Here is a 14,071-nt window from a genome sequence, read left to right on the forward strand (position 1 = left end):
CACAGTCCGTCTACGCCTCTCTCGGACGTAAAAGCATTCTGATTGGTTGACAAGCCACCCAACTGTCTCACGAAATTCTTATATTCCTTCCCTTCATATATATTCGTCGTTGCAGTAGTAGCAGTTCTTCATTTATTTACGTAAGAACCTTTATGGGATATTTTTCTGTAATTTGCTTAGGACATTCATCTGAAACCTGCTGTTTCCGTTCAGTAGCACTTTACAAAAAAAATTAAAGTGAACACGTAGTCGTACTGTCGCCGTAGATTCTTGCCGAACAGATCTTTGCAGCATATTAGCTTTACTAATAACATCAGGCTAGTTGACAACTGAAATAACTTCTGCGGCCAAAAACATTAGAAAGAAGGAAAGAGCAACTACATTAGTGTAATGTAAACATGCTTGCACGTATTTTGTAGTTCGCAGGGGGATAGAAGAGTCTTTATATTTTCATGTCATTGGTAAGTACAGCATTAACCAACACGCTAAACCATTGTGTTTTAGTCAACAGTGATGTGAAAGGTATTGAAAATAAAGCGATACTACATAATAAACTATGAAGATTTTAAGGAGAAATTTTTAGTGCTTCCCATGGCTGCACATACTGTCTTTTGTGAAATGGCCCCTAGGACGTTATTAAAGCAGACTTGTTCGTTCTGCAACTTAACTCTTGGTGTCTTGTGTACTTGGAAACGTCTCACGAGTTTTGAAAGTTGGAACGACTAACAGGATAATCTTTTGAATCAGACTTTCTTCGTTGTCTCCCATGTTTCGCTGCCCTTAATTAACATGTAGAATGAGAATTGAAGTGAACGGCATAGTACGGATCTTAACAAGCGACGTAAAGAACAATAGCCAAATTGATCGTTTCTTTTCAGTCCTTTCATGTGATGCAGTAATTGCTATGTCACATTGTAGTGTTTTCTACGTATTGTGATAATGTTGCGACTGATCACGTCATGACGTAAGTGGCTGAAATGTAGCTGCCTCTTTGCGGGCGATACAGTTTGATATTTTATTTTATTTTGATATATGTTACTTTATACATTTGAATTTCGCGTATATATTTATCTAGCTTTGTTAACACACACATCGGATTTGTCAGACGTACAATTCTTAGAAATTTATATGCACCAGATGCCTATATGCCATGTGGCAACTACATAAATTCAAAAGAAGAGTAGCTATACACAGATTTGTGTAAATTAAATTTGTCAGTTGATTAATTCTGTCAGCATAACTCCTAAAACTTTACCCTCAGTGTAACAACGCTGTAATTTATCTGTAACAACTCTGCAATTTATCTGTAACATAAGCATGTACAAAAGTGAGACTGAAAGTGTACACACTATAGAATTCCCACATTGAAGATGGCAACAGATGTCTACGAGTGAACCACTGTAAGCTGTATAGTCATTAGTTAAATATAGCTGAAACAATCTTTTTCTGTGCCACTTTGTCACATACCTACCCGTGAAAGTTGCCCACTGTACATAATACTCATTGCTGTGAGAGTTGTAGTGCAGTAATCCATATGGTTAATGTATTGAACATCAGTAGGTGATATGCTTGATAAGGGACAAAGGAAACTTTTTAAAACGTTCAGTTTACCTTAGCTTATTACACATGCCAATGAAGTAACCATGTAAGAAATAACTTTCCTTTTCTCTGAAATTAGTAACCATACATCATACTTTGAAAGCGTTTTGATACCTAGCTTAGTTGTTAGCATGTGGCATTTACGATTTTCAGTAGCGCCAGCTCAGATGGAGACAAGCCAGTGACATTACATAAAGAGACTTGATGGATCCGGCATACAGAATAGTGCCGGATGGCCAAGTTCGGTCAGCTGCTGAAGGAGGAAGAGACGTGCAAGAAGTAGAAGTTGCTACACCTGCAGCAGTGGTAAGTGTAATTAGTTTCCTCACATATTTTGTGTGGGACTGTTTCCCAGTTGCATTAACTAAAGTTTTAGTTCATTTTGTGGTATGTAGAGTAGAAAATTGTTATAAAAATAGTTGAGAGTTGGTTTATTACGTCCCATATATACATTTCTCGCGTGTTTCATTAGCTTATTTTCTAAGTCTGCATAGAAATTGCTGTTTGTTTTCTTTATTTTTTGCCATAAGTAATGCTGAGATGAAGACAATAAGAATAAATCATTTGTTGCTGTATGATAGGAAATACATAGGAAGCAGTGAAGAAAACAGTACAACCATCAGTTTTCACCCAGGGAATTATCAACAAGGCAGCTATTTGCTTGTGCAACATAACTGCTCAGTAGACTGTGAGATATAAAATTGTATGTCTTTAACTATCAACACACCACATGAAGGTAGTGTTTTTAGTGGGGGACATTATTGTTATTAATTCTGGGAAATCAATAAAACTGGCATTGGAAATTTCACCTGATATACATGACTCAAACGAAGTCCACGGTAGCAGAACCCAGGTATACCTCAAAAACACAGTACCAGAAATGTTGCTTGACTCATTTAGCTTAAACATCATCTACAAAACCTCATAACTCTGGTATGGAACACTTCATTTAAACTAATAGCTAAAACAAAACTAGTGCACGTAACTTATATTGAAAACCAAAAATCATCCATATAGATAAAACAAACTCCATGACGCTTACCAGTCACAAATCAGCACGATTTCCAGTACCTTACAACACAAACCAAAAATTCATAAAAAACTGCATCAGTGCCATTTTTGATACACAAGACCCATCATATGTACTACAATAAAAAACAAACAAAATCTCGAAAACTTACCAACCAAAGTCTGACACACACACACACACACACACACACACACACACACACACACCTGTCAAGTACAGCCCTTTGATTCATACACGTAGTTCATGTAACGGGAACATAGGATCTATAGCCAGTAACTTCCACATCAGGCTTAACTAAACTTCACATTCAATCTGTTGTGACAGCAATATTTACATCCACCTCAAATGTAAAGTACCTGTGATGTTAGGTTCGTCTACCTTTGAATTTAGAAAATGTCATTCTCTAAGAGATGGACATTGCTACTGACAGTTATCTAGTAAGTCTCCCTATCGATGAATCGATAGCCTTTGGTTGCCTGGCAGTAATCTACAAATGTTAATTTCTGTGAGTTCTTGTTTACTACTTAATGCGATGGCGTTTCAGAATGTGACCCGTAGCACTGCAAGCAAAAATCCTTAGGTGTGACAAAGCTAGCTTTCTCCTGTACCAAAATTCATATTGCATTTTACTTCTGAGTGTGGTGGATGAAAACTATTTGGTAGGTATGCAGCTGTAGACACAGAAACCTAATAGAGTAATTTCATGTGAAATCACCCAGTGGCCGTTGCCCTTATGTCACAGATTTTTCAGAAAATTTGATGTAAAAATGTGCATAATGAGTTACGGTTAAAATATTTTTTCTAGAATTTTTTGATCAAAATTGTAATTAGGAGACCATTTTGAAATGTGGACCCCTTCTTCCATCTGGCATTGAGAAACAAAGGCCTTGTAAATTGGTAAACACTATAACTTTTTTATTTATGAATCAATTTTATCAATTTGGTGTCATTGGAAAGTAAAAGAATAGTGCAGTGTCTAAGCAACAAATGTTTGAAAATTTGTAATTTCTCACTTTTTTTTGCAAATTGTTTTTCAGCAGAATCACAAATTCCACCATCTGAATTTTTGTTTCAAATAATTCCTACTGCCATACTTTTTCAATAATGCTGTAATAATTAATTGCTTCAAATAGCAAATCAACAATACATGAAACAACAATGGAAAAATTCAGTCTAGCAGCAACACTCACAAGCTGTGTGTGTTAGGTTTTTTGTATGTCTGTGCACTTTATATATCTGAAAGACTTTTTGTCTTGATTTTGTTCTTCTTACATAAGCAGCCATTCTGTCTGGTAATTAGAGAACAAGAAAAAGTTTCAAACCATCGAGTTATTTTCTGCAACATACACAGTTGATTAAAAATCACAATGCGAAACAAATGTTCCTTAGGTTTTGTGTCAGCAGTTGTGTGTCAGAAGAAAAGTAGTAGCAGTGAAGAGCTTGATTTAATAGATATGTCAAGCCTGAATCAAACTGATATTGAATTATTGAAGCTAAGAAGCACCTGTGAAAATATTGAGTGTGGTTGTTCTTCTCACAAAAGGCTCTATTTAGGAACATTTGAAGACAAAGATTTTGCTGTGACCCTTTTAAGAAGCATGGTAAAAAGACTGCTAAGAAATCTTTGAAACCCATTTCTTTAACGATGGCAAGGAAATATAAAACCCTTGGACTTATCCGAGGTACCAAGCTGTGCGTAACATGCCATAAGGACATTTTATCTCCTATGGGGGATAACATTCCAGGGATGGATGAATGTAAAGTTAAAGATCAAGAATATACATCAGATCCATCTACAGCTTTTCAAAAACTTAATGAAAGTTGTGAACTACTTAAGGTTACCAAGAGAGCACAAGACAGGCATCCAGAATACATTCGATCCAAGTCTCGCCGCTTAGCTTTAAAATTCCAGCAAACAGCATCAGAAGTGCTACATGTTCCAGTGAAAAATGCGTCTGAAGAAAGTGCTGAATGTACAGATTGTAATATTTCAATGTGAAAACTTAAAGAGAAATTCAGCAGAAGTTCTTTTAAAGATAAACTACAAATACTTATCTTAACACCAGCTTCATGGAGTGAAGAAAAAAATCCGAATGTTTTTTAACACTACCGAATACATGGTAAAGAAATCGAGGGTATTACTAAAAGAAGATGGTATTTTGTCAAAAGGGAGTTATAAATTGGGAAACAGAATATGTAAGGATGTAGAAAAACAGTGTCCAGAATTTTTACTGTGAAGATGATATAATTCGCATTTCTGCTAATAAAAAGAACGGTCTGTCTGTCCCTTCAGAAAATGGCAAAAGAGTGTATAAGACAAAAAGACTAATTTTACATAAGCTGAAAGATGTATACTTAGCTTTCAGAGAAAAATACCTTGAAGATAAAATTGGTTTTACTAAATTTTGTGAACTTAGGCCAAAAGAATGGGTTACTGTAAACAGTCGTGGAATGCATAACGTATGTGTATGCATGTATCACCAAAACATAAAACTGTTTAAACATGCTGCACATGTGAAAGAACCGTACACTGAACTTCTACAGAAACTTGTTTGCAATCTGTAAAACGAGGAGCGCATGCTGTATCGCTGATCTTGGTGTCATGACGAATATGAACTGTGCAATTTTTTAATGGATCTGGAGTCCTTACAAGATTGTGAAAATGTTGTATCCAAACAATGGATGCAAACTGATTTACCTACACTGGAGACATTAATGAAGACAACCGATGAATTTGTTGAGTATCTCATGCAAAAACTTCAAAACCTAACACGTCATTATGTATCAAAATCTGAGTAACTACTTCAAATCAAGCAAAGAAAACCTCTCTGATACTACATGCATCATCATAGTGGATTTTGCAGAGAACTATACCTGTTTGCTTCAGGTTGCTGCCCAAGGATTTTACTGGCAGGGCATTCAAGTCACCCTTCATGCTTCTGTGGTGTATTTTAAAACAGATGATTGCATTAAGTCAATGTCATTGTGTTGTATAAGTGACTGTTTGCAGCATGATACGAACACATTCTGTGTTTTCCAGAAAACTGCTCTCACTTATGTATTGGAACAATTACCACACATCCAGCATGTTATGTACTTCAGTGATGGCAGTTCTGCACAATGTAAAAACTTTAATAACTTTTTAAATTTGTGCCATCACAAGCAAGATCATGGAGTAACTGCAGAACGGAATTATTTTGCCACTAGTCTTGGCAAAAATGCATGTGATGGAGTTGGTGGTACTATTAAATGTTTAGCAACAAGAGCAAGTTTTCAGCATCCATATGACAGTCACATTTTAAGTCCAAAAGATCTGTTTATATTTGCCAAAACTTATGTTCCAGGAATAGAAACCTTTTATGTTAAAACAGAGAAGATAACAAAGTTCACAAATGTATTACAAAAACGATATGAGACTGGTTCTACCTTTCCTGAGACAGGAGTGAATCATTTTTCAAACCACTGAATGAAAACAAGTTGCTGATAAAGCGTGTTTCATCATCTACTAAATTCATTCAAGTTCCTCATGGAATTCAAAACAATGACCTCTAACGCAATTTAAGAAGAAACATTTGTCGCAGCTATCTACGATAACCAGTGGTGGCTTGGAAAAATTCTAGTGATAAGTGAAGAACACAGAGGTGCAAAACTCAAGTTCATAAGTCTAAGTGGCCCTTCCTCAAGCTATTCATGGCCACTTCACACTGATGTTTGCTGGATATCTTATGAAAACATTTTAATGACTTTGCCTGCTCTTAGTGCAAGCACAAGTACTGCTCATTTATATACTTTTGAATCAGACATAAAATTGTCCATTGAAAACTTGTTTGACAGAATCAATGCTTTTTTGAATTTTATGAATGTCTTTTATGAGAACTGATCATCATTTGTGACCTAGGTAAGAGTCACAAAATGAAACATCTATATTATTATTTATGTTCTTTCTGTTTTAAATGATTAAACAGAACAAACACCCTTCAGTTTTATTTTAATGTGGTACAATAGGAATTCTTTGAGACAAAATTTAAAATGGTGAAACTTGTGATTTTGATGAAAAAAAATTCATGAAGTTCATAAAAAAAATTGAAAAACGACATTAATTACAGATTTGCACATATTTATATGCAAAGTTGCACCATTTTTATAGTTTAGTGATATAGTTGGTCCTTTTATCTTTCAAATGACACCAAATTGAATAAAATTGATATATAAATAAGGGAGTTATAGTAGTTAAAAACTTTCAACCTACCTTTTGTACTGACGCGAGAAGGAGAAAATGCTAGACATTTCAAAATAGCCCCCCCGACTACAGTTTTGATCTAAAAAAATCTGAAAAAAATTATTTTATCTGTGACATGATGGCAACGAGATTTCTTTATTTTGGGTGACTTTAAATGTAAGCCAATACTCCTTCGGTAAGTTGACATCGAACCTCATGGTTTGTAGTTTTTCAACCATCTACATTTACATCTATACTCTGCAAATCTCCAGGAAATGCATGGCAGAGAGTACGCCCCATTGTATCTTGTTATGAGAGTTTCTCCCCATTCCATTCACATGTGCAGCAAGGGAAGAATAATTGTTTGAATGCCTCTTTGCATGATGTAAGTAATCTAATCTTATAGTCATGATCTCTATGTCATTGATATGTAAGAGTTTGTGTATTCATCAAGTAATCATTTAAAACTGTTTCTTGAAACTTAGTTTGTAGACTTAATGGTTTACATCTATCTTCAAGAGGCTGACAATTAAGTTTCTTCAGTATTTCTTTGCCACACTAGCATGGGTCAAACAAACCTGTGACCATTCTTGCTGACCTTCTCTGTATATGTTCAGTATCCCTTGTTGGTTCTATTTGGTATTGGCCCCCTGCACTTGAGCAGTATTCTGGAATGGGTTGCACAAGGGATCCTTAGTAAACTGATTGCACTTCCCCAGTATTCTGCCAGTTAACCAAAGTCTACCACCTGCTCTACCCATGACTGAATATATGTGATCATTCCATTCTATTTCATTTCCCTAAAAAGTGTTACATCCGGGAATTTGTCTAAGTAGGTTGAGTCCAACAGCGACTCATTGATTTATAGTCATAGGATACTACATTATTCATTTGGTGAAGTGCACAATTTAACTTTTCTGAAAATTTAAAGCTAGTTGGCAACCTTCACTCTACTTTTAAATCTTATCAAGATCTGATTGTTTATGCAGCTTCTCTGTGATAGTATTTCATTATAGATAACTGCATCTTCTGCAAAATGTGTGATTTAGTGTCAGTGTTGTACGCAAGATCATTAATATACAACATGAACAGCAAGGTTCTCAACACACTTCCCTGGGGCTCACCTGAAGTTGCTTCTACATCTGATGATGACTCTCCATCCAAGATAACATCTCCTTACCAAAAAGTCCTCAACCAGTCTGAAATTTCACTTGATACCCAATATGGTCATACTTTTGACAATAAGCATAGGTGCAGCAATGGGTCAAATGCTATTCAGAAATCAATAAACTCTGCATCTACCTGGTTGCCTTGATCCAAAACTTTCAGGATGTCATGTGAGAAAAGTAAGTTGAGTTTCACATAATTGATGTTTTTGGAACGCATGCAAGTTGGCATTTAGCACATTATTCTGTTAGAGATACCTCATTATACTTGCGCTCAGAATATGTTCCAAGATTCTACAATAAATTATGTCAAGGATATTTTACAATAGTTTAGTGGATCACTTCCACTACCCTTCTTATAGACTGGTGTGACCTGTGTTTTCTTCGAAGAACTGGGAACAGTTTTTAGTTTGAGTTATCTAGGATAGATGTAGGTAGAAGAGGGGCCAACAGCCACAAATTCGGTGTAGGATCTGGTTGAGATTTCATCGGGCCCTGGAGAGTTGTCAATTTAACGATTTCAGCTGTTTCTCAACACCACTGACACTTCATTCACCTTTTCAGTGGTATGAGGATTAAATTGGGACAGTTCTCCTGGGTTTTTCTTTATAAAGAAATATTTGAAAACAGAGTTAAGCATTTCAGCTTTTGCTTTGCTACCCTCAGTTTCAGTTCCTGTGTCATTCACTAGGGACAGGATACTAACTTGGGTGCCACTAGTAGCCTTTAAATATGACCAGAATTTCCTTGGGATTCGTGAAAGATCATTTGACAATATTCTACTATGGTAGTCATTGAAGGCATCACACATTACTCTTTATACCTATTACGCCATAGTCTGTTTCTTTAGTGACTGTACACCGTGGTTGAGGTCTGTTTGTCGCCATGAGAGCCAATACATTTGCATTGTGAGTGGGTTTCTGAACTATCTGTTCTAGGTAGTTTTCAGAGAAGGCATTTAATATAATGTTTCACAGGATGTATTATCACACCCACCACCAACAAAACTGCAATTTTCCCAGTTGATTTTTGTGTGATTAAAGTCTCTATTAATGATTACTTTAGGATTGGGGAACTTGTGTACAAGCGAACTGAGGTTTTCACTATAGTTTTCAGTTACATGAGGAGATAGAATTACATATTGTGGACAATAGAAAGAGCCAATTATTTTATGCCCACCCCTGATATTGCGTCTTGCCAAAACAATCTCACATGGAGCTTCAATTTCTATCTTGGTGGATCTGAGTTTCTTGTCTACTGTGACATACGCCACTGCTATTTCTCATTAGCCTAACCTTGCAATATACACTTAAATTTTCCCCAAACATCTCAACTGTCAGTTTCAGGTTTCAACCTGCTTTCTGTACCTAGTATTTTGTGAGCTTCAGTGCTTTTCAAGAGCCGTTCAAACTGTGGCACTTTGTTGCAAATGGTTCAGCAGGTAACCATTATGATCTCAATACTCTCGCATATGGGAGGCCTCTTCTTCATTCTTACACTGATACATCAGGGTGTCCTATAGCTGTTGGTATCTGGATTGGATGGAGAGCTGCATAATCTTAAAAATACTTGCACTCTACATATAGTCAGCTGCCTGAGTAGCAGTACTGCACACCTGACCCAATGAGGGGGGACTGTACATCTCTGAACCCTATGGCGCTGGTCCAGGAAGTTGCAGCTTAGCTTGTCACAGAACCTTCAAAGTCTCTGGTTCGGTCCTTCACTCGACTCCAAAGCAATGGGCTACGATCAGTTCTGGAGACAATACTGCAAATTGTGAGCTTCGTCGCAACTCCTTGCGCAAGGCTGGTCTTGTCAACCATCTCTGCCAGTCGCTGGGATGGTCCAAGTACGACCTCGGAGCCCAGACAACAGGCATCATTTGTTCCAATATGCACCACAATCTGCAGTTGGTTGCACCCTGTTCCCTCAGTAGCTGCTGGGATAGCCTCTTCAACAAGTTGAATTGGGTCTCTCAGCAACAATAATTATTTCCAGCAATAGGCATTGTTTCTATTGGCCACCATGAATCCGGATGTATTAATTCCAAGGTGTGTTTAGAACACCTTTTGGTAGCTTTGAGTGGAAGATATGACTGTTTCCCATTATGCGCAACTCGCTGGGATCTTGGACCACATAGTCATGTTAAACTTTTGCCAACTTCGGCATACTCACACGATTTGTATGTCCTAGGCTGCAATGCCATAGAAGTTCACTTCTTTTTGTGTCATAGCAGTGTTACATTTTACCCGTATTTGAGCAGTAGATGACATTTTTTCCAAAGAGACTGGATTTCCATGCACAACTACAGTTTTTAACATATATAAAATGTTACTTTACACCTGGGCACATAAACATTTTGTTGAGCATTTTTGGTATAAATAACATGAAAACTTTGTAAAAGTTTTGTTTTAGTAAATGAATTAGCAATACATGCACTACACATTTACTTGAATAACCACAGTGACAGTAAAAAATAAATAGTAAACAGAAAACAGTTGATATTAATCTAGTCTAGGTAATGGGCAGAGCAGTTCCATGCAAATTAGCAAATATGTTTATTTAAACAAATGACAATAAAATGCCTAAATAACAAATTTCACATGATGCTTTAATCTTCATGTTCTCCTACATTAACTACTCTAATTGGTAACATTTTATACCTCAAGGTTTTTTAAATATGGCAAAGTATACAGTAGGTTTACAACATGTCAGCTTGGACTGAAGATAATGCAACATAATGATACCCTAACCTGCTGTGTAGATCAAAACACAATGAATGGTCTCTCTCCCTCACACCCCCCCCCCCCCAATTAATGTGAAAGAAAGAAATAGATGATGACAAGCATGAAGGACTTATGTATCACATTTTTCAGCAGTTAGCAATGTCCATACTTTTTTTTAAATATGGCTCCAGTGTACAGTGATGAGAGAAAAGAAATTATTTAGATAGTTAAGGGAGATGAAAATTTAATTTTGTGAGGGTCCGGCATTTGATAGTAGAAGGAAGAGAAGGATAATAGTAGGTGAACATGGACTGAGGGAAAGAAATGATAGAGGAAGTCGCCTGGTTGAACTTTACATGTGGCATAATTTAATCACTACTAACACTTGGTTTAAGAATCTTGAAAGAAGGTTGTTTACATGAAGAGACCAGGAAACACTGGAAGATTTCAGATTGGTTGTATAATGGTAAGATAGAGATTTCAGAACCAGATTTTAAATTTCTGAGCAGTTTTATTGGTTATGAACTGTAGGTTAAGACGGAATAAATTGCAAAAAGGTCATAAATTACGGAGGTGGGTTCAGGGTAAGTTGAAAGAACCAGAGGTTGTAGAAAGCTTCAGAAGGAGCATTAGTCAACAGTAGACTGAAACGGGGGGAAAGCAATACAGTAGACAATCAATGAGTAGCTTTGAGAGAAGAAATAGTGAAGGCAGGAAAGGATCAAATAGGTAAAAACACAATGCCTAGCAGAAGTCCTTGTATATCACAGGGCGTATTGGACTGATGAAAGGAGAAAATATAAAAATGCAGCAAATGAGGCAGGTGAATGGAATACAAAAGTCTAAAAATACGAGGGTTAAGCAGGAACAGGTAAAGGGCGTAGATGAAGATGAGATAGGAGACGATACTGCAAGAATAATTTAACAGTTTAATGAAAGACCTAAGTTGAAACAATATTGCTGGAGTAGATGACATTCCATCTGAACTACTGATATTCTTGGGACAGCCAGTCGTGACAAAACTATTCCACTAGGTGTGCAAGATATGAGACAGGCGAAATACCCTCAGACTTGTAATAATTCCAATTCCAAAGACAGTAAGTGCTGACAGGTGTGAATATTACCGAACTACCAGTTTCATAAGTCAAGGCTGAAAAACAGTGACACAAATTATTTACAAAAGAATGGAAAAACTGTTAGAAGCCAACCTCAGAGAGAACAGTTTGGCTTCCAGAGAAGTGTTACAAATGTGAGGCAATACTGACCCAATGACTTCTCATAGAAGATAAGTCAAGGAAAGACATAACTGTGTTTATAGCTTTTGTAGATTTGGAGAAAGCTTTGACAATGTTGACAGGAATATGCTCAGAAATTCTGAAGGCGGCAGGGTGAAATACAGGGTGTGAAGAGGTACATACCACTTGCACAGAAACAAGACGGCAGTTACATGACTCGGAGGGCGTGAAAGAGAAGCAGTGGTTGAGAAGAAAGTGAGCGGGGGAGCCTATCATCAATCTGCATTGAGCAAGCAGTAAAGGAAACCAAAGAATATTGGTAAAATAATTAAAGGTCAGGGAGAAAAAATAAAATTTTGAGGTTTGTGACACCGAAGTTCTGACAAACAGCAAAGGACTTGTAAGAGCAGTTGAATGGAGTGAACAGTGTCTTGAAAGGAGGATACAAGAGGAACACCAACAGAAGCAGAATGAGGGTCTGAAATGTAATTAGGTTAAATCAGGTGATGTTGACGAGACACTAAAAGTAGTAGATGAGTTTTGCTATTTTGCCATTGGAATGACTGATGATGGCTGAAGTAGGAAGGAAATAAAATGTAGATAGGCTATTGCAAGAAAAGCATTTCTGAAGAAGAGAAAGTTGGTAACAGTGACTTTAAATTTATGGAAGTGAAGAATGCTGAAGATCAGATAGGTAGAGCATGCAACTAATGAAGAGATACTAATATGAGGGTTGGAACTTAATAGTGGCAACTATTTATTCACAACCGATACAAAAGAGTTACATGTTTACACCTGTTACTGTTCTTCAAAGTAGTCAACAGCTTTGTGTAGAACCCGATGCCAGCAATGTGGAAGGCATAGTGTACCATTAGCAGAGCCTTTTGTGTTGATGGTGCGAATGGAGCGGTCTAAAGTTTTGGTGATCCTCATGTACGATTGTGATAGTGTTATCCTAACGCATTACATTCCTCCACGGCAGACCATCGATGCACAGTAATACTGTTTGTTTTTGGAGCATCACCTGCGATCAGCTTTTCGAAAGAAGCAGCGACACTTTCTGCGCAACCCACCCATCATTTTGCATGACAATGCACAAGCACATACAGCGCAAGCTGCTCTTTGGTCGATGGGACTGGAAAGTACTATACCACCCACCATACTTCCCGAACTTAAGTCCTTGTGACTTTGATTTGATTCTGAAGATGAAGGAACCACTTCATGGCATTTGCATCAGAACTGTTCCAAAGATTCGACAGGCAGTAGACTGCTCCATTCGCACCATCGACAGGACAGGCTCTGCTAATGGTATACTGCACCTTCTACATCGCTGGCAATGGGTTCTACGCATTGCTGGCGACTACTTTGAAGGACAGTAACAGGCGCAAACATGTAACTCTTTTGCATCGGTCATGAATAAATAGTTGCCACTATTTAAGTTCCAACCATCATAGAATCAGGGCGAAAAGAAATTTGTGGCACAATTTGCCTAAGGAAGGGTTTGGTTAACAGGACACATTCTGAGACATCGAGGTGTTTGTGGGTGACCACCACATATTTTTCTTACAGTACGTCTTTGCAAATTAAGACTTTCTTTCTTAAAAGTGAGTTACCCCTGAACATTATCCCATGTGATATTATTTAATGAAACTATGCAAAATATGTCAACTTTCTGATTTCCCTCCCCCCCCCCCCCCCCCCCCCCCCCCCCCAAGATTTCCAGTGATTCTAAGTCCAAATACAGCTGAACTAAGTTTTTTTTAGGAATTCCAAAATACGCTATTTCCAATTTAAATTCTCCTCAATATGGACACCAAAGAATTTTGAAGTGTCCACCCTATTTATTATTTTCTTGCCGTGTGCTACACTTATCACTGGTGTATTACCAGTAGATGTGCAGAACTGAGTATGTTGTGTCCTTTCAGAATTGAGGACGAGACCATTCACAGAAAACCAGTCAGTGATACTTTTAAGAACTTTCTCTACCATACCTTTTGTTTCTGTATGTATGCTTGTATGTAGACCTAAGATTGAGCCATGGGGTACCCCAATAGTGATTTCTCCACTGTCAGAATTATATCACCAAACTATATTGG

At 37.2% G+C, this 14,071-nt stretch overlaps 1 protein-coding gene across 4 annotated transcripts in view; it reads left to right on the forward strand.

Moving 5' to 3' along the window:
- Positions 1–20: 20 nt before the first annotated feature.
- The window catches only part of LOC124802637, a 56,744-nt gene continuing 42,693 nt past the window's right edge, over positions 21–14,071 (forward strand). The window contains exons 1-2 of one of the 4 annotated variants that reach the window (XM_047263538.1): positions 21–140; positions 1,753–1,905. In XM_047263538.1, coding sequence (XP_047119494.1) covers positions 1,804–1,905 — 102 coding nt within the window. In that variant the 5' untranslated portion in view covers positions 21–140; positions 1,753–1,803. Of the gene's footprint in view, positions 141–233; positions 523–572; positions 965–1,752; positions 1,906–14,071 lie in introns of those variants that run through there. The other 3 variants (XM_047263537.1, XM_047263536.1, XM_047263539.1) reach the window with 3 other exon arrangements.

The sequence above is a fragment of the Schistocerca piceifrons genome, chromosome 6 (genome assembly GCF_021461385.2).
Source record: "Schistocerca piceifrons isolate TAMUIC-IGC-003096 chromosome 6, iqSchPice1.1, whole genome shotgun sequence".
Taxonomy (NCBI): Eukaryota; Metazoa; Arthropoda; class Insecta; order Orthoptera; family Acrididae; genus Schistocerca; species Schistocerca piceifrons.